This window comes from Magnolia sinica, chromosome 6 (assembly GCF_029962835.1).
Source record: "Magnolia sinica isolate HGM2019 chromosome 6, MsV1, whole genome shotgun sequence".
NCBI classification, from domain to species: Eukaryota; Viridiplantae; Streptophyta; class Magnoliopsida; order Magnoliales; family Magnoliaceae; genus Magnolia; species Magnolia sinica.
Window position 1 is genome coordinate 8,994,666 of NC_080578.1, and position 27,491 is coordinate 9,022,156.

General features: G+C 40.9%; 1 protein-coding gene across 3 annotated transcripts in view; it reads right to left on the reverse strand.

The window, feature by feature from the left end:
* LOC131248189 (glycine--tRNA ligase, chloroplastic/mitochondrial 2) overlaps positions 1–20,391 on the reverse strand; it is a 61,681-nt gene extending 41,290 nt beyond the window's left edge. The window contains exons 1-11 of one of the 3 annotated variants that reach the window (XR_009172164.1): positions 20,018–20,391; positions 18,968–19,018; positions 18,739–18,806; positions 17,420–17,501; positions 17,204–17,267; positions 16,231–16,286; positions 15,843–15,920; positions 15,555–15,629; positions 15,390–15,460; positions 14,338–14,454; positions 14,135–14,236 (exon numbers count right to left, since the gene is read on the reverse strand). Coding sequence is in view for 2 of the 3 variants with exons in the window: in XM_058248303.1 (XP_058104286.1) it covers positions 14,135–14,236; positions 14,338–14,454; positions 15,390–15,460; positions 15,555–15,629; positions 15,843–15,920; positions 16,231–16,286; positions 17,204–17,267; positions 17,420–17,501; positions 18,739–18,806; positions 18,968–19,018; positions 20,018–20,272 (1,019 nt within the window). In the remaining variant the exon portion in view is untranslated. The remainder of the gene's footprint in view (positions 1–14,134; positions 14,237–14,337; positions 14,455–15,389; positions 15,461–15,554; positions 15,630–15,842; positions 15,921–16,230; positions 16,287–17,203; positions 17,268–17,419; positions 17,502–18,738; positions 18,807–18,967; positions 19,019–20,017) is intronic. The other 2 variants (XM_058248303.1, XM_058248304.1) reach the window with 2 other exon arrangements.
* Between the last annotated feature and the right edge of the window lie 7,100 nt (positions 20,392–27,491).

The window sequence follows — 27,491 nt, forward strand, 5'->3', positions numbered from 1 at the left end:
AAGGGGTGGGGACACCCTGTCATTATCAACAACCAAAAAAAAAAAAATGGCATGGTGGTTTTAGAAGCAATTTGAGGAAGCCTTTTACAGTTTACACTCTGTGAAAGGGAAGATGGAACCATCGTTGCATGACAGAAAAGATGAAGATCTCCATCTATTGTGATGTCTAATTTTAGCAGGAACAAATGTCCAATTGATTATGCTTCCTCTTATTACTACCATAGAGAACGTTTGAACTCAAGCACTGTGAGAGGGACGAGTTTATATCAATCCTAGAAGAGGTCACGCCCCTTGCCTTCAATTCTATTGTGTTAGACTTTAGAGTGATTGGAAGTGGCACATGCTACAGTTCAAATGCTCAGGTTAAAGCTCATGCAGACCTTTAAAAAATGGTACAATCTTCCAAGCATTTTATAAATAATTACTTCATAACTGTGCAGTATTGCAAATGTGTTGTTCTGGGATGTTCACTGACACCCTTTTAACACAGACTTGAGACAGTAACATGCAGAAATAGGTGGTAGCAAATGAGCATTTTGAGCTTTCCTTAAATTACATTTCTGAAGTTTGGTTGTGATACCACCAGTAGTTCAGTTACTTGACTTGAGTAAACTGGGGCATAAGTAGTGACATATAAACCCATGGTAAACAGAACAAGAAATTATGCCCCACCATGGGACGTTAGACCATTCACCGAGAGCGTCCTGGTGTAAGATGAGCCACAGAAAAATTCTCACTCCTCAAAGATCTCGAATCCATGCAAAGGTGAGCTAGAAATGACAACTAAAGCTTGTCTCTAACCACCTTTGCATTGAAGGTGAGGATCTGTAATTGCTGGATTTTTACCTTATAGTGAGACATTCCAGGCGAGCAGCCTGGGTTGCCAATGGGTCAGGTTCGGGAAGAACACTAGCCTACCCATATTCAAATCTACCTAAGGGGGAGAGGATACTGTCCACTTATTTGGATCCACAAACCATATTCAACAATCTAGACCTAGATCTAATTGGGCACTTACCTGTCTGGGTCTTAAGGAATAGAGAGTTGTACATTTATAGAGAAGCTTGTACATAGTAGAAGAGTGTAATAATTCTGAAGAGTGCTAGAAGCACGTAGAGTAATAGAGATCTCTAGAATACTATAGCTTTCTCTAGTAGGTTGTTGTAGAAGAGGGTTTGTAGAATTATCTTGAAGGTTTCTAGAGTATTCCTAGTTGTTGGAAAGCCAACACATGGCTTCATCCTTGCCATCAACATAGGGTACCCAGAAGGTTCATCGTCGTCGTCGTCTATGCTTATATACCCATTAATTGGGGTCGGCTTCATGAATCCTATTCCACCATTCCACTCTATAAAGGGACAGATCTTCAGTAGTTCATTTAGACCATAAGTCAACAAGTCTTTTCTTACGACCTCCATCCACGTCCTTTTGGGCCTTCCCCTTACCCTTTTAGAGCCTCAACTTGTACAACTCACTCTTTCTAACCTGCATAGTTCTTCATCTCCATTGCACATAACCAAACCATCTAAGTCTAATTTTCCTTAATACCTATTGGTACTACTCCTAAGTTCCCTCGAACACATCCTTCCTTGTGTTGCCACTCATCCAACTCAACATCCTCATTCAGCTATACATCTTATGAACAAGTTGTTCTTCGATTGCCCAACACTTTGTCCCATAAAGCATGGCTGGTCTTATAGTTATCCTATAAATTTTCCCTTTCAGTTTGAGTGCTACTCGATGATTGCATAAAGCTCCAGAAGCACAACTCCATTTCTTCCACCCAGCTTGAATTATGATGGCAACATCCTATTCAATCTCTCCACTCTCATGAATTATTGACCCAAGGTATTGAAGGTGGTCATCTTGGGAAAACTCATGGTCAGCAATCTTAACTAATTGCTCACTTCCACACCAACTATTACTAAAACCTCTCTCCACATACTCTACTTTAGTCGAACTAATTTTCAATCCTTCAAATTCTAAAGCATCCATCCAAAAATCTATCTCTGTGTTTACCCCCTCCCTCATCTTGTCAATCAAAATTTTGTCATTAGCAAACCACATACACCATGGGATCTCTTCCTGCAAATGCCTTGTTAACTCGTCCATAAGGGTCCTTACTCTTGCTTCGTGGTAGACTCTTAGGAATTTCAACACCTGGTCAAGGGTTCGAGTACCCATAGGTGGTGAAATCCCACCACAGCATGAGTGTGTGGTGGTGTGTGTTAAAATAAATAATTATAAAAATAAAAAATAAAAAATAAAAACCTCGTACATAACCAATGCAAAAAGGTACATGCTCAATTCCGATCCCTAGTGTAAGCCTAGGGTAATTAGCAACTCACTTGTCTCTCTAGTCTCCACTAGTGGCCCTCACATTTGTTACCGCTCCTCATACATATCCTTAAAAATGTCAATATATCCTCTTAAGACTCCTTTCTTTCGCAACACCCACTTTATTAACTCTCTAGGGACCATATGCTTTCTCTAAGTCAATAAAGACCATGTGGAGATCCTTCCTCTCCCTATAGTTTTCCAGAAGGTTCTTAGGCCCATGTAAGGAAGATGCCTCATTTGTAACCAACATCAAAAGCAAGTGTGCTCTTCAATAATACAAGTTCTTCTTAGGACTCTTTAGGGCCCAATCAAGAAAATTCTTTGGAAAGTAGACCTAAAAGCCTTACTATGGTGCGTTTGGGTAGAAAGAAATGCAAGGATCTTTAGAGGGATTGAGAAATTCGAGAGTTATTTTCAGAAATATAATTTTTTGGTTGTATGTTGGAGTGGTCAAGATAGGATTCTGTCAGGAGTTTGACAGATCCTACTTTTTTTTTCCTTTTTTTTTTGAAAGATAACTTGCATTAAAGGGAAAAGAAGAAAGACAAAAGAAAAGGGTTGCTGAATAGCAGAACCAACTAAGCCTTTAGAAAGGCAAGATCTACATTATACCCATCCATATGGGAGGCCCATTCAGCAATCAAATATTTAACAAAGGAGGACACTAAACGAGATGGCTTCGATTCGTTCCGAAAACAACGGTTGTTCTTTCTGTCCAAACGGCCCACCAAGTCACCAAAATTGCCATGCGCCAGACCCGAGATTTTGGCTTGTCCAATCTAACACTGTGCCAAGCCTTGAGAAGCATGTCCACATCTCTAGGAAAGCACCAGTTAATCTTGAAGCAAGAGAGGATCACAGACCAAATAGAGTGAGCAAACAGACAATGGATCAACAAATGGTTTGCAGTTTCTTCAGAGGACATACAGCATAAGCAGACGTTAGTAAGGATCATTCCTTTTTATTAAAGATTATCCATAGTTAGAATTCTATTCTTCCCAGCCAGCCACCCAAACACGTGTAGCTTAGAAGGACCTGCATACTTCCATATGAAATGAGGAGCTGAGGAGAGGAGTCACTGTTGGGAGTCGACAGTTGTTTAAAGAACGATCTGACCGAGAAGATGGACGATTTGTCTGCCTTCCAGATGATGTTATCCTTACGCTCCTGATTAGGGAGAGCATGCTGAATGTAGTCCATCAGCTCAACAAAATCAGTAACCTCCCAATCCTCCAGGTTTCTTCTACATTGAATATTCCAGGCCACCTTGTCTGCTTGAGTGGAGTAGTTTTCAGCTACAAGACTATTTCGATTTGCTGCCAACCGAAAAATGGTGGGAAATCTTTCTTTCAACGGCATTTCGCCAATCCAACTATCCAACCAGAATCGAATGCAATCTCCCTTGCCAACTTTAAAACCAATCCTTTGGATCATCTCATCTTTGATATGGCAAATATCCTTCCACATTGCAAACGCCCTGTATAAAGAGGATTCTCTCGTCCACCACCCCCCATCAGAGTTCCCGTATTTAGCTTTAATGATTCTGTTCCACAGGCAGTCCTTTTCAGTGTCGAGTCTCCAAATCCATTTCCCTAAGAGAGCCCGGTTCATCAACTTTAAGGCTTTTATACCAGCTTCTCCATCTTTAATCTGCTTGCAGACCTGCTTCCACTTCATAAGATTGAATTTATTCTTTTCTTCCTTGCCCTTCTAGAGAAAATTGCGTCTCAAGGAATCTATCTCCTTCAAAACATTAGCGGGGCATCGAAACAGGGACGTGAAGTAGGAAGATTAGAAGGGCTGCTTTGATCAACGTGAGAAGGCCCCCAATAGAAAGATAACGCCCTTTCCACCCAAACAGATGATGATGAAATCTCTGAATAACTTTGTCCCACTAATGTTTTTTGGGCGATCCAAGACATAGAGGGAGACCGAGGAAAGAAGTCGAGAAGGACCCCGAGGAACACCCCATTAATTCAGCTAAGTCTCTGGCCTCCTGGATATCCAAGTTAATCCCATAGATTTTGGATTTAGACATATTTACCATCAATCCCGCCAATGCTTCAAAACACCTGATAACTGTTCTCAAATTGGCAACCGATTCTGTGAGAAAATAAGGATATCGTCTGCAAACTGGACGTGAGAAATAGGTTCCTGCAACCCTTTCATTTCAATTACCCTGAGGATGCCTTCCCTTTGGCCTTTAAGAAGCATCGCAGATAAGGCCTCACCGATGATCAGAAAAAGGAGGGAGGATAGAGGGTCCCCTTGCCTGAGACCACAAGAGCCATTGAAGAATCCTTTGGGCGAACCATTCAAAAGGATTGAAAAATGAGCCGAGCTGATGCGTTCCTTTATCTAGGTCCTCCATTTCTCACCGAAACCCATTCATTTCAACAGATATAGAAGGAAATCCCATTTTACATGATCATAAGCCTTCGCCATATCCAGGTTGCAGAAGACGAATTTCTTCTTTGACCGATGACAGAAGTGGAGACATTCGTTTGCAATAAGAGCTCCGTCGATAATTTGTCGACCCAGTATGAAGGCACATTGGTTAGGAGAGATAATAGAGCCGATCACTTTCTGCAGCCTGTTTGCGAGAACCTTGGCCAAGATCTTATATAGACTACCGATGAGACTAATTGGTCTGAACTCCCTTAGCTCTGACGCCCCAGAAAATTTTGGAATGAGCTTGATAAAGGTCGCCCCAATATTTTTAGATAATCTCCCTCTTTCGTGGAATTCATTGATGAATGCCATGACTTCTTCCTGAAGAATATCCCAGAAGACCTGGAAGAAGATAATCGGATAGCCATCTGGGCCGAGGGCCTTATCTCCACCTAAGTCCATCATTGCCTTTTTAACTTCTTCCGCAGAGAAGCACTGTTCCAAGGAAGTAGCATTATCTTCGCTGATAGACAGGAAGGAGAGGTTATCCAGCCGAGGCCTAGACCATCCCTCGTTTTGAAGGAGGCTTTTAAAATATGAAATTGCTTTGCTAATAATCAATTCTCTTCTCTCGATTCAGTTGCCGTTGATTGATATGCTACTGATGTGGTTGACCTTTGCATGCATGCTGGCTAGACTGTGGAAATACCTTGTATTCCTATCTCCTTCCTTGATCCATTTAGCCCGAGCTTTTTGCTTCCACGAGATTTCGCCTTAAAGGACTTTAGCTAAGAGGGATTGAATGAGGTGGATTCTATTCGCCAAAACCTCTTTTGACATTGGGGTGTGTTCAGCAGTGGCATCGATTTTCTGGATTTCTATAAGGATCGAATCCATTTCCTCATCTGATTTTCCCGTTCCTCTTTTCACCAATGTTTAAGTTTTTCTTTCAGCATTTTTAACTTGGACCAGAGTCTATGTCCGGCAAAGCCATGAGACTGCAACTCCTACCACCAGCCAGCCACCATGGGTTTGAAACCTGCAACATGGAGCCAAGAGATATCAAAACGGAAAGGCTTGGGACCCCAGTCTTCCTCCTCCGCTGATAACAAAAGGGGCCAGTGATCAGAAGTAGTCCTAGGCAGGACAGATTGAGAGGAGGAAGGTAGGAAGTCCAGCCAATTGGTGGAGATAATAAAACGATCCAACCTGGACAAAATCGAGGCAAGCCTCCCGTTCGTCCAGGTGAATCTAGAGCCGAATAAAGAGAGATCGATCAGACAGTTACTGTCGATCCAATCGGAGAAGGTGACCATCTGGGGCTTGATTGTGCTCCCCGTGGATTTCTCAGATGAGAACCTGATGGTGTTAAAATCTCCAGCAAAGCACATTGGGCCGCTAAAATTCTGACAAATTAACGATAATTCTTTCCAGAATTCTTCCCTCAGATCATTGTTGGTAGGACCGTAAACTGAGCATATCAGAAAATCCGTAGCCATTGCATTGTTTCGAAGAATAACTGTGATCGAGAAGGTTCCTACTGAGCAGTTGAGGAGAGACCAGATTGCTGACCTCCAGGCAATCAGAATACCCCCAGAGCTACTAGAAGCATCTTTAACCACCCACTTAGCATCCGAAGCCTTCCAAAGCGAGCGCATAAGGCCATCATCGAATCGATTCACTCTGGTTTCCTGGAGGCAAATAATGTGGGGATTACATTTACTACAAGTACTCTTGATGAGTCTTCTTTTTTGCTTTGACCCCACCCCCCGAACATTCCAAGAAACCATCTTCATGAGAGCATTTCGCTTCCCCACAGACCCTTTTCATCTTCTTCATTCATGAGGTGCAGCTTGGAAGCTGAGGAGATGCCTTTTCGCTTCAGTTCCCTATTTCTTCCTGCTCTTGGGGTTCGTCTCTGGGAAATTCTACTCGGATCCAATGGTCTGCCACTATTCTCGACACATTGGAATAGGGCAAGGAAATCCTCTGGACAATCGCTGAAAGATAATCCTAGCAGTCTCCCGATGTGTCCCATAGCATCACGAATCCACTTCTTCCTTTGGATTTTCTTGCTTAGGGCGGCCCTCTGATCATCTTCAAGCATGTTGACTTCAGAATTGCCCTTTCTGATCTAGATGGGCTCCATGACGATAATCTCTGTACCAGAGGAGTCTTGGAAAAGGTAAAGGAGGTTTAGCTCCGAATCGTCACATGTTTGAGAAAGGCCATCTGATTTGGGGGCCACCGAGGAAGAGGGGGATTGCAAAAAGGAAGAAGAGTCGTCTTCAAATATCGGAAACTCTGAAGACGTGTCATACGGGATCAATTGCAGCTGCAGACTCTTATCTTCCTGAGAGAGGAAACCATTAATGGTATCAGTGCTCCGAAGGATCGCGAAAGACTTAGGAGCTGAGATTGCCATATGCAACGGAGGAGGGGATTCCCGAAATGGAAAGAGGTATCAAGTGGGGACAGGTGTTATGTCGAGGTCGAGATGGATAGGGTCGGAATTTGCTCCGGATATCGAGTCATTTCCCAAAGCAAAAGTTTCAAAACCCAAAGGAGGCTTCGCTCCTGATTCAGAGTCCGAAGCAGGGTCGGATCCGGGGTTAAAACGAGGCTCGGGCCCAAGGCTGCAGACAGCAGTACTTTCACCACGTGTATGCTCCGTCCCAATCAGTCCATCGATCATCTCGAGGCGAGGAGTACGTGTCCCCATATCCGTGCAAGGGATATCAATTCGAGATCGGATATCGCCATTCCTACCGATGCAATTGATACGTGTCATCCTTTCCATACCAACGACGGATTCACGCGATCGATAAGCAGCACCCATATCGCCACGTGTGTTCATCGATTCGGGCGAGCTGACATGGTGGGCGTCTCGATGTTGAGGAGCGGGCAAATTCTCGCCGCGTGGCAATTGATCTGGTTGTCTCGGGTCAGGAAACTCATTGAGTTCACCTACCTCTCTGGAATCATCCAGTACACCGCAGGAGTACAAGATACACGGGTCATCTTCTTCCCTATTTCTAATGGTGGATGATGTCGGACGCTGCGCCGGCGCCCTGCTCCGCCATAGGTCCCCCCAACAAGGGAGGGGAGAGTTCGGGCCTTCCCTTTAGATCGGAAGCTCAATCACCCTATCATCAACGATGACAGAAATGGAGGCAGGGGCGATCCCTTCCTTCTTAGGACCCGAACCCTAATCACCCCCATCTCCACTCTTCAAATCCAATTCCATAAAAGAACCCAAACATGCAGCAACGGCGAGGAAAAAATCTTCATTCCAGAGTTCGAGAGGAACTCCCCAAACGAGGATCCACATTTCCTCGTCTCCAAACGAAGAGAACTCGTTCCAGGATATCACGCCACTAACACGTCCGTCTCTATGAATTGCCCCCGCCACGAGCAGAGCTGCCAAATTAACATCCGGCTCGCCTTTAACCCAAACCTCATTATAGCCAATAGGATGCAAGCTATAAGAACCGGCCTGAATGTTTGTGCTTTCATCGATCCAATCATAAATTTGAGGAATAGTGGCGTCGTCATGAGCGAAAATAACCATCATGTCCTTCAGCGCATTCTTGGCTCTAGGAATCTCTTCATAGGTAATACGTATGGAGGGGGAGAGATCCTTACCTCCATCAGAGAGATTGGTATCCCTACCTGGTTTCGGATCAGGGAGATCGGATTCCCTTTCTGGTTCCAGTTCAGGTGGGGATGTCTATTGCTCGGTTTGCGATTTATCTTGAGATAGTCTAACCAGCATGTCCCAGTAAGACGATTGTCGAGAATCAAGTAGAGTATTAACACCTCCACAGTTAAGGTTTGATCTGGGAACAGGTAACGGCCTCGATTGATTTTTTTCCGGACCAAACCTTGCACGTTGCACAAGGAGTTTATTTCCTCCGAAGCTTTGTCCATGAAACATGGCGACCACTCTTACAAGCTCATCTTCAGAGCTCATCCTGATGACGGCGAAGCCCCTGTAGAGGCTAGTGGTTTTATCTCTAGGCATAATCACATCCATAACTGCCCCAACCCTCCCAAAAATTCTTTCTAAGTTCAAGGGGAACCATCCTGTAGGGTATCCCTTCACGAAAAGGGTTGGCAAAGAGTCGTATTTGTTGTTCCTCTTGATCCGATCCCGTGATTTCCTTCTAACCAGCGTCCAATCATCTGTTCTCCTAGTTGTTTGACTCGACGCATCATCTCTTGGATTATGTGAAATCCGATCACCTTCAGGCCTGACTATATCCCTTGATTTTGTCCGACGAATATCGTCACTTTCATCGTCGCAAGCAACGTCATCGTCGTTTTCCCTACTTGGTCTTACCACCTTTGTAGTCGTAGATATTTTTGTCGTCGCATGCCCTTTCATTGTCGTCTCAGTTCCTTTCGACAAATGCATCCCTTTCGGCAGATGCATCCCAACAGATTGTTTACTTTCGTTGAGTACTTTGGGAGAGTCCATTATGCGACGCATTCAAGTTGAATTTTGATGGTTACTCGCTGGGTAAACCAAAGCCCCCAAAGTGGGAGTTATCATAAAAAATAGCAGAGAAGATAGTGGTGGGGTTCTTTAGGCCAACAGGCTGCTGCGATTCTTCCCACGCTCGATCTAAAGCCATTTTTCAAGGGTTAAGGATTGCTGCAAACCAGAAGCTTAGTCTAATCATTGTGGAAGGTAACTCAAAAAATGTTATTGGATGGATGACAAAGGGCCGAGTTTCGAGGTAGTTTGCTAATTGCTTAAAAGAAACCAATGAAATTGAACAAGCATTGTCAGCTTCCTATGTTCATGTTTGGTGATCTACTAATGACAAGGTTAACTCCCTAGCCAAAGGAGGAGCTACCTAGAGCTCCTTTTGGATATTAGCTAGTAGTTAAATATATTGTTAAGGTGGTTCCCCACCCAACTTTCCAATTCTCTTGACTGTTGTTAGTTTTTTTTAGCAGTAGTCATTTACTCATTTTTTTCTCTTTTCCATTTTTGTTTATTAATAAAGCTCAGCCAATTATCCAAAAAAGAAAAAAGTCCCCATTCCCTTGCTCTTTTGTGTGCTCTTTTTTTGTAAGTAGCTTGGCTTCAGTTGGGTGGTAGGTTGCCTTGTCCATAGAACAGCTTATGAGTACAGCTGTTGCACGGTCAATGCTTGGAGAAGCTTGTAGACCATCATAAGTGGTATTAAAAGCAGGTTACAAAAGGGATTTGTGGTACTTGTGGGACGACAAAGACACAATGTCGTCTGAGGTGACAAAAAATACCAGGTACGTGGACATGAGGGTGGTCCAAGCAAGTGTAGGATAGGGAATTCTCACGACATGATAGCAACAACGGAAGAAAGACTTACATGGTTGGAGATGACTGTGGCTTATGAGAGGGGGCCAATCTAGTCAATGGGCAGCAACACAGAGGGCCTCAATAGCATACTCGAGGAACTCAAGCGAGAGATGTTGGGTGCCTTAGACTAGCTGGCTGACACTCAATAGTTAGGTAAGGAAGACTTCCATGCTAAGTTGTTGTAGCCTGTAGACCCACAAAATGCTAGAAGTGCAACATCAAAGTAATAAGGAGATATAGGGACTTACAAAAAACAACCATGGCCAATGGGAATGTAGCCATGAAGGAAGTAACCCACTCACAACTTCCCCTCAGGAGAGGTGAAATGGATCGATTTAACTTCAGTGAAGGACTCTAGTAGAACCAAGATGATTAACAAAAAAACCAAACCCATTCAAGGTGTGTCAAAGGATGTGAAGCCATGCATTTTTGGGTGGATCAACAAGACATTTCTCTCCACTATTCCATTAGATCATTTCAAGGTCATCTTTTGGGCATGGATTTCAAACACAAGGCAAAGGCAATTACAATACCCTTCATTGAGGTGATGTGCATTATTCATGAGGTATCCAATGACAGTAACAGCAACCGTAACAGTCATAAGCCGTTATGACGGTCATCATGGCCCTCTAATGGTCAAAAGAATTTTTAAAGGATGAAAATGTTTCTGCCCATATGGGGTCGTTTCAGGCCTTTTTTAGAATGGGTATTACAGGTTACAACCCCTAATCGCATAACGGGTCCCACCAGATACCTAATGGTCATTATGTAATCTTTCTCTACTGTTACAACCCCTAATCGCATAACGGGTCCCACCAAATACCTAATGGTCATTATGTAACCATTTCTTAATACCATGATGGTTTCCATTGAGTGCGTGGGAAAGGCCGAGGATCTCGGCCTTCTAGCTAATCGGCAATCTCAGCCTCAAGGAGGATGAGACCATGCACATAAAGCTCTTAGCAGAGGATAAGGCAAACAAACAAACTATAGTAACACAAGGCTCGGGAACAGGGGATCATTGATGAGAGATCAACAAGGATATCAACGCGATAGGTGGGGGAAATTGTCACTGACCGGTCATTTGCATGTGACTATTCCAAGAACGACCATTGTTCATATATAAAGAGACTTGTCAACTATAGGAGTGTAGAGAATAGAAGAGAGGGCTAGAAATATGTACTGCAGAGATCTCCTGAATGTTCTGAAGTTTTGTAATTGTAGAAGAGGGTTGGGGTAGAATTATCTAGAAGGTTTCTAGAGTATTCCTGGTCATTGGATGGTTGCCAAATAGTTTCATCCTAGCCACTAATATAAAATAGCTAAAAAGGTTCTTGGGTGAACATAAGGAGAGCTCAACATTTATAACCAACCTCATAAAAGTTGTAAGCAATTGTGCTCTTGAATAACACGCATCACGTCTCTCATCCCTTGCTCTTTTGTGAGCTCTCTTTCTTTACAAGTAACTTAGCTACACTTGGGTTGTAGGCTGACCACTGTACAGAAGGGGTTGTAAATCTAAGCATTGCACAATCTACACTTTGGGAAGTATTCAAGGAATACACACGCTATTAATAGATTGAAGAGAGAGAGAGAGAGGGAGGGAGGGAGATTGCAGGCCATTAATAGATTAGAGAGAGAGAGAGAGTGCATGTTGTTAGTAGATTAGATAGGGATTAATTGGAGAGAGGGTGCACATGTGCAGGCTATTAATACATATTAACATGTATAATTTTAATGCTACACATTAACTAGGTACCAAAAAAGATACATGGCCCATTTTTTAAATGGATCTAAGCTGGTGGACCCAAACTCAGCACAATATTAAACAGATTGATGAGGACATTAGAGGACCTATTCAGATGTACCAGAGGCGGAGTCAACCACCCACATCAGCACAGCTTTCTTTGTGGATGGGAGACGAGTTCCAGATGGGGCCCGCCAGGCCATTTTGAAGACCCCAGATGCATTGGACGTGCATCGGGAAGACCCCACCTTGAGATGATGCATGTGAGCCGCTTAGGAGATCATTTTAGTCATAGGATTCTATTTCTTGTTGATCCGACCGTTGGATCTTGTCATCAGGCTATCGGGCTACCAAACTTTCAGATCTATGCCCCTAGGACTATGATCTTACTTTCTTTATGGGTTTTTTTTTTAGGAATTATTTGATGGTTGAGATTGATAATATATGTTTTAGTTTTCTTATTTTGGATGATATGTCACTTTACTTAAGTGAGTGACATAGTTGTCATTATACTAAATTTTAATTCCGAATTTTTTAAGTATAAAACCACATGGGGAGTGGAGTTCCAACCCTGGTGGAGATTTGAGAAAAGAGAGAGAGAGAGAGAGAGAGAGAGAGAGAGAGAAGCTCTTTTGTGTGAAGGAATTTTCCTCATTGTTTTATACGGTTTTTTTGAAGGAAAAAAAAAAAACCCTCCCTTCCAATTAAATTGTGGAAGGGTAGAAGCTTATTTGGTGATAAATTCCCCAACGTATCCTTCTTCTTACATCCTTCCTTTTTCTTCTTCGAAAGGTATTATTCTTCTTCTCTTGTCTTCCTCTTTTCCCTTCCATTACAACCTTCTAAACCCTAGATCTTCAATTTTTATTTTTTCCAATTTTTAAAAACCCTAATTCCAAAATCCCCAATTCCCACGAACCTTAATTTTCCTAATTTCATATTTTTCCCTTTCCTAAAACTAATCATAAAACTTGCAAATCTGTCCATTGAGTGTGGAACGTGCCTATGCTAAATTGGAAGTTCTATCCTTCCATTGGTCCTAGTTTTAATTGATTTATATAATTTCTTAGCATGCGGACATGTGATTTAGGTTAAATCATATTTTATTTCCTATTGTTTACTCTTAATTAATTCGTAGGTTAGCAACTTTTGTTATTTGAATTACTTTATGGACTCTTTCATAATCTCCACGTTGCATGCTAGCATTAAATCATGTGTCCTGCATCACAGATCCAAGAATGAATCTGAATCCATTTATATGGGGCCAGATCTAGGTACCCATTGACACCCCTAGACAAGGGGTATAGGTGGAGCCACCTTAGTTCCTCAAAAGGAATAGCAGACATCATGCAATTGATTCCACTAAAATACGCTGATCACATGGAGCCTATAAAGCATCCCATGAATTTGGAATGATCTTCATTGATTTTCCATAAGCTGCGGTTTAGTGGTTTGGTCCCCTCTTTGTCGCAGAAACCTATCGGATGAAGAATTTCAAGAACTTCTCGGTTTATTCGATTGTCTAAAGCTCTATGTTCCCTCCTCCTCCGATGAAGATTAAGTTGGTTTGGAAAGTTCAGGACTCGGGTATTTTCTCCGTTCACTCTTTTTACACTTTGGTGTCTAAGTCATCCTCCCTATCTTCCTTTCCTTTCCATCAATGGTCTTATGGAGCTCCCCTGAGAGTTGCGTTACGGCTTTTGTCTGGCTTGTGGGTAGGAAGAGAGTGTTAACCATTGATAGTTTTCGAAGGAGATCTCTTGTTCTTCTCAATATGTGTCTAATGTGCATGGTTGATGTGGAAACAATCAACCATCTTTCATCCATTGCCCCTTTGTTCGTCAAGTCTGGGAGCACTTTCTTCTCCTTTTCCATCCTGGTCGATGCCGATGTTACTCAATCACCTCTTGGCACAAGGGTACTGCAGGTAAATCGCATAGAGCAATTTGGAGGCTTATTGCGTTGGGAATTTTTTGCATTATTTGGAAGACTTGCCTATGCTTTCAAAACAAGCTATCTTCAGTGAATGAGGTCATCGGTTTGGTCAAAGTATATGTTTCGGAATGGGCTTCCTTTGTTAAAGCAGTCAATCCTGCTGATCTCCTTTTTTTTTTGGTTTGTTTGAAGTAGTGTCAGTGTATTCTTTTCCGCCTTTGGAGGCTCTCTAATAAAAAAATGGTCATCTCTCAAAAAAAAATATTTTTGGAATGATCCCTTAATAAAAACCTGATCCAAGCATTCACATGCTTATGAAAGGAACAATCATGCCATTTTCTCTGGAATATAACCCAGGAAAGTAGTCTCACCTGCGCATGCGACCAAAATATCGAGCCCGTTCAGTTACACCAACAAATCCTCTTGAATCCAAAATATTGAAAGCATGAGAAGTCTTTAGAAGCTGGTCATACCTAACACGTCGTAGAGAAAAAGCCAACTTTAACAAAGACCATTGACAATTAACTTCCAATTAAGATAAAAAAGAGTTGTTGATGGTTCTTCCAAAACATACGCAGGAATTGCAAGGCCCAATGAAAGTAAGGAGCGAGCTTCTTCTTCAAAAATTTCAAAGTGTTTTTGGATATTATTAACTGCAGCATGCTCCAAATAATATGCACTCATTTCCTTCCTGCAACACAAATAATGAACATTATATTCCTGTGAGAGCTGGTGCAGTATGCTCTAGGAATGGCATTTACTGACTGAAAAAGGGTAATTCCATGAGGCAGGAGGATAATACTATTATAACCAAAAAAACAAAAAATTGTTAAAGCAAAAGATTTGCTGAAAAGGAACCCATTCTTAGGTAACCATACATTGTGGACCGATAGTCTAAACATGAATCATGATTGCCAGACTGTCAGAGGTTTCAATTTGAAATGTGTGTGTGTGAGTGTGTACATATGTATTTGTGTGTGTGGACAGAAAATAAAAGGGCATAGGTAAGCATACTAGTTGCAACTTGCAAACTTCATATAACTATGTGTGCATGTCTATAGAAGAATAAATGAGTACATTGTTGACAATCTGACTTCCTTACATTAATTTATTACAACTAGTAGAAGATGCAACGAGAAGAAATAACTCGAAAAAGTGACATTGTGGTCCATAATTTCTTTCATAGTTCATGAAGATACAAACTGAGGAAAAATTATGCAACATAACTTCAAACCAAACCAATCTGCAGAGAACAAATCCTCCATTCTATACAAATCGCTGTTATTCACTGTTGTAAATTAACTATGATAGCTAAGACAATTTATCCGCATGCATGTGTCCTTTAAAAAATGGAGTAGAAATGCAACCGTATCAACAACAACTTTAACAATTCAAAAAGCTTTATGCTGCTTTCAATGATGTTGTTTGGCCTTACTTGGTCTGCCAAGTGATGAGGGTAAAGCGGGTTTGATATTCCAGAGAATACCACATTCCATAAGCACCAAAGGAAGACATCACCGCCATATTGTCCAAAAGAAAAACAAACCAAAACAAAACAAAAAAGTAAAAGAGAGAGAGGAGGGGGGAGGGAGGATTTGATAAGCAGTGAGATACTAAGCAACTCACTCATTCTCCAAAAACAGTTCACCATAAGTAATTCCTTCAGCGTATTGAATTTTCTTGAAATGATCAACCCCCTGCCATTTATATATCACCTAAGTGAGCACTGGGAAAAAAATAATAATAATAATTCACAGGGTATGGCTACTGATCTGAAAACACTAAGTTGACCTGAAGCAACATGAGGATACGCTCAAGGCCATAAGTAATTTCCACAGAAATGGGCAGCAATTGAAGACTTCCAGCCTGAAAAGAATTGAAAGAAACAACATGTAGAGCACTGAAAACACTTTAATATGGGGAATTCAACGATCATTTTATGATACAGACAGAAAGATCAGGACAATCTGAGTTGGGAGAAAACTCCTGAACTGAAGCAAGAAAACAGAACCAAATGGAGTGATTCAATACCATGGGAGATGCACAAACACATAAAAATTACAAAAAGACTTAAGATACCTGCTGGAAGTATGTGAATTGTGTAATCTCCATCCCATCCATCCAAATTTCCCAGCCCAATCCCCAAGCCCCAAGAACCTATCAACATTTCAAGAAATTAAAAAAGAGATAGATGGAAATTGAGTTTGCTAATAAGAGCCAGTAAATATGCCAAAATATTCCAGATCAACTAGGTACTCTTATGCTCCCAGTTATTGCCTCGTGTAGCATGAGTACATGCTACGATTCAAGCTGTATCTCAAGCTTCTCAATCGTACTTAATTGATCTAGCCCAGGTCATACTAAGAAAAGAGACATAAAATCAACAGCAACAACAACGACGACGACGACGACGACGACAAAATAAATAAATAAATAAATCAGTCAATTCGAATAAAAAAAGACCTACCGGACTTTCCCAGTTGTCCTCCACAAAACGTATATCATGTTCATTCACATTAATACCTGCTAAGCATGTTAGCTTCAGAAACTCAAGCCAAGAAGGTATGTAAAAGTATTAGCATGTACTAGATAACAGATTATACAGAAACCAGAGATCCTAAGATTGAATCACATCTACTTAAAATGAGCATTCATTCACTAAAAAACATATAGCAAATAGTGACCAGCTTGGAATTCGATATTTTCAAGGTGAACTATTTTTCTTTTTTTTTTAGAATCACCATTTGTCTTTTCTGCTGATTAATAAATATTATCAACAGGAACAAAAAAAAATCAAATCATATGCATATTAATATAAGACGAATTGTAGGAGATGTGATCTGAGGCTTTCCACAATGTTCACTGCTTATCAATTCTGAAAAGTGGGACCATGCTTGGGTAATCCAGACCATTTTTGTGTGTGACACATCGCACCGTGGATTAAGCATTCCTAGAATCCTCCCAGATTGGAAGAGCCCAGCCACCAAGCATTGGACTTTTTATTCAGTTGAAAATGGGCCATTGGATATTTCTCTTCTTACCAGACCGTTTGTAGCCACAATAAAAAGGTTACAATGTGATGTCAGGGAGATTTTTCTTTATCATGGTTCATCAATGGTGGGACACGACAGGGCAGCAATCTGGATTACCAGAACAAAACTGAGGTCTGCTATGTTGATGAGAGACTTCCAAGAATTGTGCATGCATGTGATTACACAAAACAATACGGCTACAAATAGAGGATACAATAAGATAACGGTTACAAGTACAGGATATGGATTAAAAAGATGGAAACAATAGCAACCATGTCCTGCTCGTCGAATAAAGGAAATTACAAATTAGAGCAAGTTATTAAGGAAACTTTGCAACTTAAGAAACTACCTCACGGAAAAGATTCCACTAAAAGGACCCTTTACACTGCTAATAGTATCACTCCTTACCTAGTGCGGATAAGCTCCGAATAAAAAGGTCTTGTGAATTTCCAGGATCTGGCTTTAATATAACCTGCGATTGATCAAGTGAAAATATAATTTTGAAAAGAAGGCTCTAGTAAAGAAGGATAAAGTGCCAATTTTCTCAGCATTGATCTACCTAGCAACAACTATGATTTCTTCCAATCATAAAATGTGGACCTATAATATGAAATTAAATTTAACCTGGAACTGAGTGTGGCGTTGGAGCCTATTCGGGTTGTCCCCATAACGACTATCGTCTGGTCGTATGCTGGGTTCCACGTACCTGCCAACAGAAACTTCCATGTCAAGAATGGCAGTAAGCAATATTGTTCTGCAGAACTCTAATTGATAGAAACAATTTCTTTAATAAGTTTCAGAATCATCATCATCTAAGCCTTATCCCGAATAATTGAGGTCAGCTATATGAGTATTGTTGCATCATTCCACTCTATCAAGGGCTATAATTAGAATCCCCTAGCGTGAGCTTGGAATGTCATATTGTTCGGATTCATGATAGAAGTTATGGCATAATTTCACACTAGCTGCCAACCTAATGCAACCCTCCTTTGTCTGGGCTTGGGACCGGTAATGAGAGCACAAAACTCCCACAGGCACAATGTAATAGACTACTACATAGGTTGATCACAATCAGGCGCTATCTAATAGTCAATTACATAGGTTGGTTACAATCAACAAGTGGATTACAATCTGTGATTTTTTGGTAAGTATCAGAATCAAGAAAAATAAAAGTTGTGACTTAAGACATGGCCGGCTTCGCACCTATGAAATCTTGAGTTGATTGGCATAATTAAATAACAACCAGACCTCAAGCAAGAGCAAAGCATTCACAACCAATGCAGAAAACGCAACATTTCCAATACAATAGGTATATGAAGTGTCAAATTTTTGTGATGATCCCAATTGGAAAACACAAAAGGTTAGCAAATGCCTTAGACATTCTACTTGAATTTCATGTTGAATCCGCGGTTTTGGGGAGAGAAAGAAGCAGGGTATTCCATAACGGTAATGGTAGCCGTAACAACCACCACCGTTACTGTTATGATACAGGCCATAATGACTATTATAGCCTTTATAAAACTTATTTATATATATATTTATATATATATATATATATTTATAATATTTTTAAAAAAAACCTGTTTCTGCCCCATTACGGGGCCATTATGGGCCATTTTTTCTATACACCCCTGTAACGTGTAACGGTTACTATTGTAACCATTGCGTAACAATTTTAGCATATCTTGGAAAGAATGAATTCTACCACTTTTCATGCTAGCGATCAACTACTACAGCTATGATAGACCTTGATGCCTGTATATAACAACATAATGCCAATTCACAAATTAAAAACATGTACTGTTTAAGATACCTTTACAACACTCCTACATTGGAAAGAGCAATGAATTATTGTTGTGCGCGTTTGATAATTGCAAAAGTGAAGTGGTGATTGTTACCGATGCATCGCATTGTACAAATTCATTCCCCCAAAGCATACTTACGCAACATTCCATGGTTCCGGACCGAGAACTCTCAAAAAAGTCAGGGGATTCATAGTTCCAGCTCCAACCTGATTAATGGATTGATAATCCCATAAGAATGCAATTCAAATCTCATTTACCACCATGCACTAGGAAGATGGAAAAATGGGCCAATAAGAAAAATATTTTGTCTACAATTTGAAGAATATCTTAAACTGGTGATGAAAAGAAAGCTTGGCAAGAACACTACCTCCGTGTTGCTACATTGCATTACAGCACATCCGACAGAAGCCCAATAGTCCTACAACCAAAGAACGCACGTCACCCAAATAATAGAACAAAAATATATTGCCTTTACCTTGAACGACAAATCGGGACTGCAAATTTTGCAGGAAAAAGACAGAGCAGCGCACTATGCTTCTTTTGTTCAAAACTTGCAAATACATTTCTTGACTTTGAAACAAACACAACAAAATCAATAGAAAATGGACCTTGATTTTCAAAAGACACGCCATTGGATGCTTGGACGTTAGTTTCATTTCACGCAAAAACTAAATTCACTTGCCAAACAGTCTACACTCCACACACAGTAATCAATAGTAACCAAATGAGTTGATATGGAATTTCATAAAGCTAGCCATGAAGGACGTCCTTGAACTTATAGCACCCAGTGACAATGATAGATCTTAGCTCCCAACCAATGCATTTGAATTCCACTGGAACAAATCAAGAGAGAGAAACTGAAACCCAACTTGCATGCAAATACAACTTTAAGGTTTAAAGAAGAAAAATTAATGAGAAATACCAGCTCCTACATGGAGACGCAGTGAACTATACTTCTTTCGAGTACGGATTTTACATGTGTAAAGTGCTGATCTAGCTGTTTGTTCACATCACGCAAGTAAGTTTCTTGACTTTGAGACAAATGCAATAAAATCAAATAGAAAATTGACATTGATTTTCAAAGGACATGACCATTGGATGCTCATAGCTCAGTTTAATTCCATGTGATTGAAACTAAGCTAAATTCACTTGCTAAACAGACCACATGCAAGAATCGATAGTAACCAAATAATTCAACATTGCATTTCATGAAGTTACTCATGAATGGACATTCGACATGCTCAAAATCATAACACTCAGCAACAGTGTTAGCACAGACAATTAACTAAGATCTTCGTTCACATCCAATCCATTTGAATTGTACTACAACAAAACGAGAAAGAAACTATAACTGGATTGACGAGTGAATGTATATAAGTTTGAGGTGAAGTTTTCAGTAGAAATGATCGATTTCTACCTGGAGACGCTTAATCGCCTGCTGAAACGTGGGGATGGAAGCTGCGGCGTTTGGTTTCGGTTCTTCCGTTTGGCGGGGAGATGTTGTGGAAGTGCTTACTGCTAAGACTCCGGTTTTCCTGAACAGAGGTGAGGAACAGCGAGGGAGGAGCTTGGATAATCGGCTAGGGTTTTGGTTTAGGCCGTAGAAAAACGGGAAATGAGTTCCGTGGGTTTTTATAGCGGAGAGGGCTTTTGGAAATGCGAGCATTGCCATGGCGGAGGTGTGCGCAGGATAAGGTACGGAGGGAGATGAAACAGGTGGCGGGAGGTTAAAAACAGTGCACGGTAGCACCCCCCGTGCCGCATAGCCTATCCGAAAGAGCGCGCTGGCAGAGAGGCTTTTATAGGGACGAGGTGTGGGACGAAATGCTGTTGGATGAGTAAGCGGATTGCGGACTCAGTAACGGAAGCGGATTACGTAGTGAGTAACTCACTACGCTTAGCGCCGTTTGGCCGGTCGGATTGGAAGGGATTGGATGGTATTGGAAGGGATTGGAAGTCAAATCCGGGGATTGGCCTGGCGTGCCAAACAGAATCGGTGATCTGATCCCAATCCCATGTATCTCAAGACAATCCGCTGACAACACCATCATTACATTTAAATCCCATCAAATCCACCCTAATCCTTCAAATTTGCATGGGACGTGTTCGATTTGAGGGATTAGAAGGGATGAGAAGGTTTAATCTGGGATTGGCCTAGCGTAAACAGAGTGGATATGGCAGAGAGGCTTTTATAGGGACGAGGTGTGGGACGAAATGCTGTTGGATGAGTAAGCGGATTGCGTACTCAGTAACGGAAGCGAATTACGTAGTGAGTAACTCACTACGCTTAGCGTAATTAGTAAACTCTGTCAGGTCCACCATGATTTATGTATTTTATCCGATCGGTCCATCCATTTTCCCAGATAATTTTAGATCTTGAGACCAAAAATTAAATATATAAAATATTCAAATGTACCACACTACAGGAAACAGTTGAATTGAACTTATACCGTTGAAAATTTCTTGGGGACCACGGAAGTTTTGGATCAAGATTATATTTTTTTGTCCGTTAATCCATGTCTGTATGATACTATGAACAGTTTTGATGACAAATAAACATCACTGCGGGGCCTAGAAAGGTTTCAACAGTGGAAATCATTATCCCCACTGTTTCCTTTGGTATGATCCACTTGATCTTTAGATATGCTTCAATTTTGGGTTCAACCCCTTAAATTAGATGGAAAAACGGATGGACGGCGTGGATATACCACATACATTCAATGTGGGCCCAACTAAGTTTACTCGGTGCGATAAGAGCGTACTGAGTAACTCAGTACGTATTCCGATTTCCTCCGTAACTCACTACGCGTACTGAGTAAACTCTGTGAGGCCCACCGTGATTTATACATTTTATCCACTCAATCCATCCATTTTACCAAATGATTTTAGGTCCTTATCCCAACAATGAATCATATGCAAAGCTCAAGTGGACCACACCACAGGAAACGGTGTAGAATTCAACGTTTACCCGTTGAAAATTTCTTGGGGGCCACATAATTTTTGGATCAGGCTGATATTTGTGTTTTCCCATCATAAGTATCTTCGTGACATTATGAAAAGTTTTGATGACAAATAAACATCACTGTGGGCCCTGTGAAGGTTTCAACGGTGGAAATCATTATGCCCACTGTTTCCTGTGGTGTGGTCCACTTGTGCTTCGCATATGCTTCAATCCTAGGATCAACCCCGGAAATAAGCTGGAAAACGGATGGACGGCGTGGATAAACCACATACATTCACTGTGGGCCCAACAGAGTTTACTCGGCAAGATAAAAGTGTACTTGAGTTACTCAGTGCGCAATCCGAATTCGTTGGATGAACCTCTTCCCTGCTGTTAGTATTTGTTCTCAGTCGGGAGACACAAGGAGTGGGACCATGATCCGGTGATCCGGACCGTTGATATGATGAACTCCACCGCGGATGAACTATTTCCGACTTTTAGGGGAAAAAAAACTAATGCCGCTGCCATAGTTTTTGGAGAATGCTTTAAGTCATGTTTGATAGACGCCTAAAAATGAGTTATTTTCCTTACTGTCAACATGAATTCTGTACTGGAGATCTTGATCTCTGTTAAACAATAAGTTTGCGTGTGTTAAGCAACAAGGGCTGTGGCACGTGCAGTACATGTGGACAGGAGGAAAGAGAGATATTGGGAAGATGAATATGGCCAGCGAGTTTTTGAAATGATAAAAATCACTTCAGTGGGTAACTCGAATTTTTAATGCCTAAAGCATACTGGTTTTGGAAATTTTTGTGTGCTTCTGGTCAATGACTTTCATAAAAACTAATTTTCTAGGTAAAATTGTCCAAAGCTGTTGACATTGTTGTTGATGTAAATTTGGTCAGCTATTGCTCAACCTCCAAGCACTTGCACATGAGAAAAATAAAGGAGACCAAGGCTGTAGAAGGGGACCCTCCGATGCTTAAGTCAAAATCTTGCAAACTGGATTCAATCGAGTTGAGGATTTACTGGTGTGTACCTTTCATTGTAGATGAAACCTTTATTTATAGGCCACGATTCGATTACGTAAATGAAAATGCTTATTGAATCAAAGGCATAGATTTAGCAGACATTTCTCAGCCATTTCGCGAGATCCTCAGCAATGGTAAGGTTAAGTAGCCGAGGTCGAAAGACACATGTAATAGGAGACTGAAGTCGAGCATTCAAGCTGATCTCACAATTGTGATGAGGAAGAGCTCATTGAACTAGGCTCTCATATGGGCTATGGTCAACCTGCTCGTGAAGATTGTCTTTGAGTATTGAGGCCGAACTCCCTTCCTTGATGAGGTATGAATGACATCAGGAATGATCATCATCTTCATCTTATCATACAATGTAGGGATTTCGTTATAAATTTTGAGATATACGGCCCCATGCATGGGATCACAACTCGAATGCCCGGTTCAGACGTGCCTTAGTAAATCATAGATAGATCTCCTTGCACGAACTTGGAAATGGATGAGGTAAAAGGGCTCAGCTCTTGTATATTGTCAAAGGAAATGAGAATACTTCATCCTCTTGCAAGTCTCCTCATTATCACTATTTGGCCATTGAAGAGCTCCTTAGTCAAGATTAATAAAGGCTGGCTACAAGACAAATACATATGTTTAAGCTGACTTCACCTTTCTTATTCATTTTTACCCATAACAATAGTAAATAATAAGATTTCTAATATATAATTACCGTTAGTTAAAATAGATAATTTCGCTTTTACACATCCTCTGACTGCATTGTACACCTCATTAGCTGAGTGCCAGAGAGCATGGTGAGTAGGGCTGTCAACGGGAGGTTGGTCTCAGCCCAGATTTTGAATGTCCTGGGTCAAGCTATCGGACCGGGCATGTTGAAAATTCTGATTTTGTTGGGCCCAAGCCCAGCCCATTAACGCCCCCAACGGTGTGTATAGCGCATTGCCTAAACTCCATAGGGGGTATGTCATGATATATGCGTCCTATCTATGTTATACTGCCGAGGCAGATTGTGTGTAAGTATGGTGTGTTGAATAAACACCGTGGCAGCATGTTGTGATGTATGTGTCTTATCCACATGTCCTTTCATCTTTCCACCTCATTTTAGGGCATGAGCCCAAAATTCAAATATATCTAAAGATTTGTTTGGAGCATAGAAGTTTTGAATCTAGGCTGAAATTTGTATTTTTCCTTCATTTATATTTGTGTGACCTTATGAATAGGTTGGATGACAAATAAATAATCATTGTGGGCTATAAAAACATTTTAATGCTGAATGTCATTATTCCCCTTCTTCTTCTTTTTAGGTATGGCCCACTTGAACTTTGGACATGCTTCACTTTCGAGCTCATGCCCCAGAGTGAGCTGGAAAAACAGATATACATTATGAATAAGAAACGTTTACTATGCAATTGGCTCTTTTAATGTGAATTACGGCACAAAGGGATATTGCAAAAATAACCCTTGTTCTAAAATTCAATTGGGCCCGACCATGTGAATTCAAGAAAAGATGAAAGCATGATTTTACATTCTCCTAAAGTGAGGTCCACCTGAGCTTCGGATGGATAGGATCATAGGTCATGCTCAAACATTACGGACAGGACTTGTGGATCTCATACACGCGAGGTAGTTCACCGGTGGAAGCAGTGGTCACGCAGCTACGTGACTATGAGCAATGAATCCAGTGTTTTCTTTTACATTATTTGACTGCATTACACATGTAAAAAGTGTTTTCAGATTCATCCATGGATGCTGATTGCCGGCGATCAAAAACTAGATGAGGTCATCGTGATGTTTGCGAGAAATGCATCATTTTCACCTGTTTAACCAGCTTATATTAGAACATGAAATAAAATATTGAGGAGGGTCCAAAATTAAGGTAAGCCATATGACAGGAAACAGTGGGGATTAAACATAAGTGGTGGAAATATTTTCAAGGCACAGAAGTAGCTAATATTTCTGTTCAGGGCAGAGTGAATGACCTTTTTGAACTGCTTGGATATCACGTAAGCATACCGAGAAGACTTCAACATAGTATTTCCCTCCCCACTTTTTCATGCGAGTGGTGGATGGACTTCTCACAATCAGACCACAAAGTTAGGTGGGGCCACCATGATGATATTTGTGATAAATCTATCCTGTCCATCCAATTTTTCAGCATGCCATGACAATTGACTAAAAATGAGACGAATCTAAAATTCAGGTGATCCACACGACAGGAAAACAGTGGGGATTGAATGCCCACCATTGAAACATTATTGGGCCACGGAAATGTTGTATTACGCTAGTAACTTTTTGTTGTCAGTTCATCCTAATTGGAATGATCTTATGAACGGTTTGGATGGCACATAAACATTACGTTGGACCTCAGAAATATTTCAATGGCAGGCATTTCTCTAGCCACTTTCGCCTATCGCGTGGCCCACTTAACTATAAGATCCACTTCATTTTTGGGGCAAATGTCGTGACATGATCGGGAAAAAATAGATGGATGAGTTGGGCATTATATCTTCACACTAATGCCAACAAATATCATTTTGATCACATATATTTTGTGGCTCACGAGAGGTTTTTAGCAGTCAAGTACTTTTTTTTGTTAGCTCGTCAGTACATCCGCTTTCAGTTCACACTTCAGTGTTAGCCTACTCCTCTAGGGGATCGATGCCAAGACCTAGGGTATCTTCCACTCAGTCTGCCACCTGAGCTAAAGATCTGGGTATGATTTAGATCTACTTCATTTTCTTAATAATATTGTGATTAGGGGTGTACTTCAAGTCAAACCCAGTCAAGCTCGGCCACTTGCATCAACTCAAACTTGGCTCAGCTCGGCTCGGTTCTCAAGCTTGACTGGCCAGCTCGGCTCGGTCTGATCAGCAGCTCGGACCAGTTCGAGCCAAGTTCGAGCCGAGTTTGCCATTGTAGCATTTTCACAAACACTTGGACTGCACCTTCAAAATCTTATTGTATTTGAGACGGCAGCAATGGTTTTACACGTATTTTATCAAACAACCTTTGAAGCAACATAAATTTTTTTTTTTTTTTAAAGAGTGTTGGTTTCATATACATACCTTCCTTGCCACCAGCCACACTTCTTTGAGTCATGTCATCAAACACTTGGTGAGCAACATCAATATCAAAGCAACCAAGTCACTTGACTGGTTGGATTCGAGCTGGGCTTGATCCGAGTCGAGTCAAGCGAGGGCTAGCTCGAACTCATTTTTGAGCTAAAAAAATCAGCTTGACACGGCTCGAGCTGAGCTTCAAACTAAGTCAAATCGAGCTTTTTCGAATTGAGTCGAGTGAGCTAACCAACCTAGCTCAGTTCGTTTACACCTCTAGCCGCGATGAACCCCACAATCATGGGTCCCGCCCACCTCGGAGGATCCGGGGATCCACCATATTTGTGCCCCATGGAAGTGGCAGGCTCGTCCTATAACCCCGTGGATATCACCTTGATGTATGTTTCATATCCACAAGTTGATTGGCCTTGTAAGCTCACTTATGGACATCCCAAAAAATGAAGCCATTTTAAAGCTTACATTAATGTTTATTTGCCACCCAACTTGTCTATTAGGTCACACAGTCCAGGATCCTTACTCTTGCTCCGGTGGTAGACTCTCGAGAGTTTCAACACCCGGTCAAGAGGTCAAGAGTTCGAGTATCCATAGGTGGTGAAATCCCACTACGGCGTGAGTGTGTGTGCATGTTTTTTTTTTTTTTTAAAGGTCACACGGTTCATAAGTATGTAACCCTAAGGATTTTTATTTTATATATATATATATATATATATATATATATATATATAAATTTTTACCGTGGGTGCACGTTCAATCGCTCCACTGGTGTCCACATTGAGGTCCACTTTAGCCTTGGATTGCTTCAGTTTTTAACTCATGCCTCCACTGGTTTCCATGTCGAGGTCCACTTTAGCCATAGATTACTTCATTTTTTAACTCATGCCTTAAAATGAACTGGAAATATATAAATGGTGGCACATATCATGGTGTTGATTACGAAAACCACATACCTTTTGGTCTATTCTCAAATACATGCATCGTTTAGAAATATTTATGAATACATGCCTACCATTTAAAAATACGATGAAAAAGTGATTTGTTTAACTTAACTAACAATTCAGCGTCAGACCTCAAAGTGATCTGCTTGCTTTCATAGTAGAGTTTTGGGCTCACCTTTAGCATACAAATTACAAAATGATTCATGTTATCCATTTGTTTTGTAAGGGCATTTCACAGGCTTATTACCTATACTCAATGAAGGTTTCACCAATGCCCATCATCTTGATTTGGTTTTGTTATTGTAGACCGCATCTGGATAAAATATAACTGATTTATTTTTGCATGAGGCCATAATATGAGTTGTCAAAGTAGATGAATGGGCAAATCACACACGTGCATAAAGGTGGAGCCCACCGAAAGGGCAAGGGCTTGCCGAATGTAATTTGGCTGTTGTGAGCCATGTTTGCCTCTAATATAGTTGATTTTTATACGAGGGCCTGATACGAGATGTGAAAACAGATGGCCAGTGGCCAGTTAAGATCATGCACATACACAAATGATGAGGCCCGCTTGATAACAGTTCACACACATAAATACATATCAATAAACCACATTTGATTGATAACAAGAATAAATACACAAATGATGAGGCCCGCTTGATAACAGTTCACACACATAAATACATATCAATAAACCACGTTTAATTGATAACTAGAATAAATACATCTGATAGTAGTTGTTGGGAAAGTAGTCAAAAAATTTAAAATAAAAATTTGTACAACTTATTTTGCTTATGATTATATAATTTACATTAATATGAAATAAAAAATTAATAATTGGCAATCACTCAGCTCATGCATCCTGCTCATCACTCAGCTCGTATGTACCTGTCATACAAATGAACAT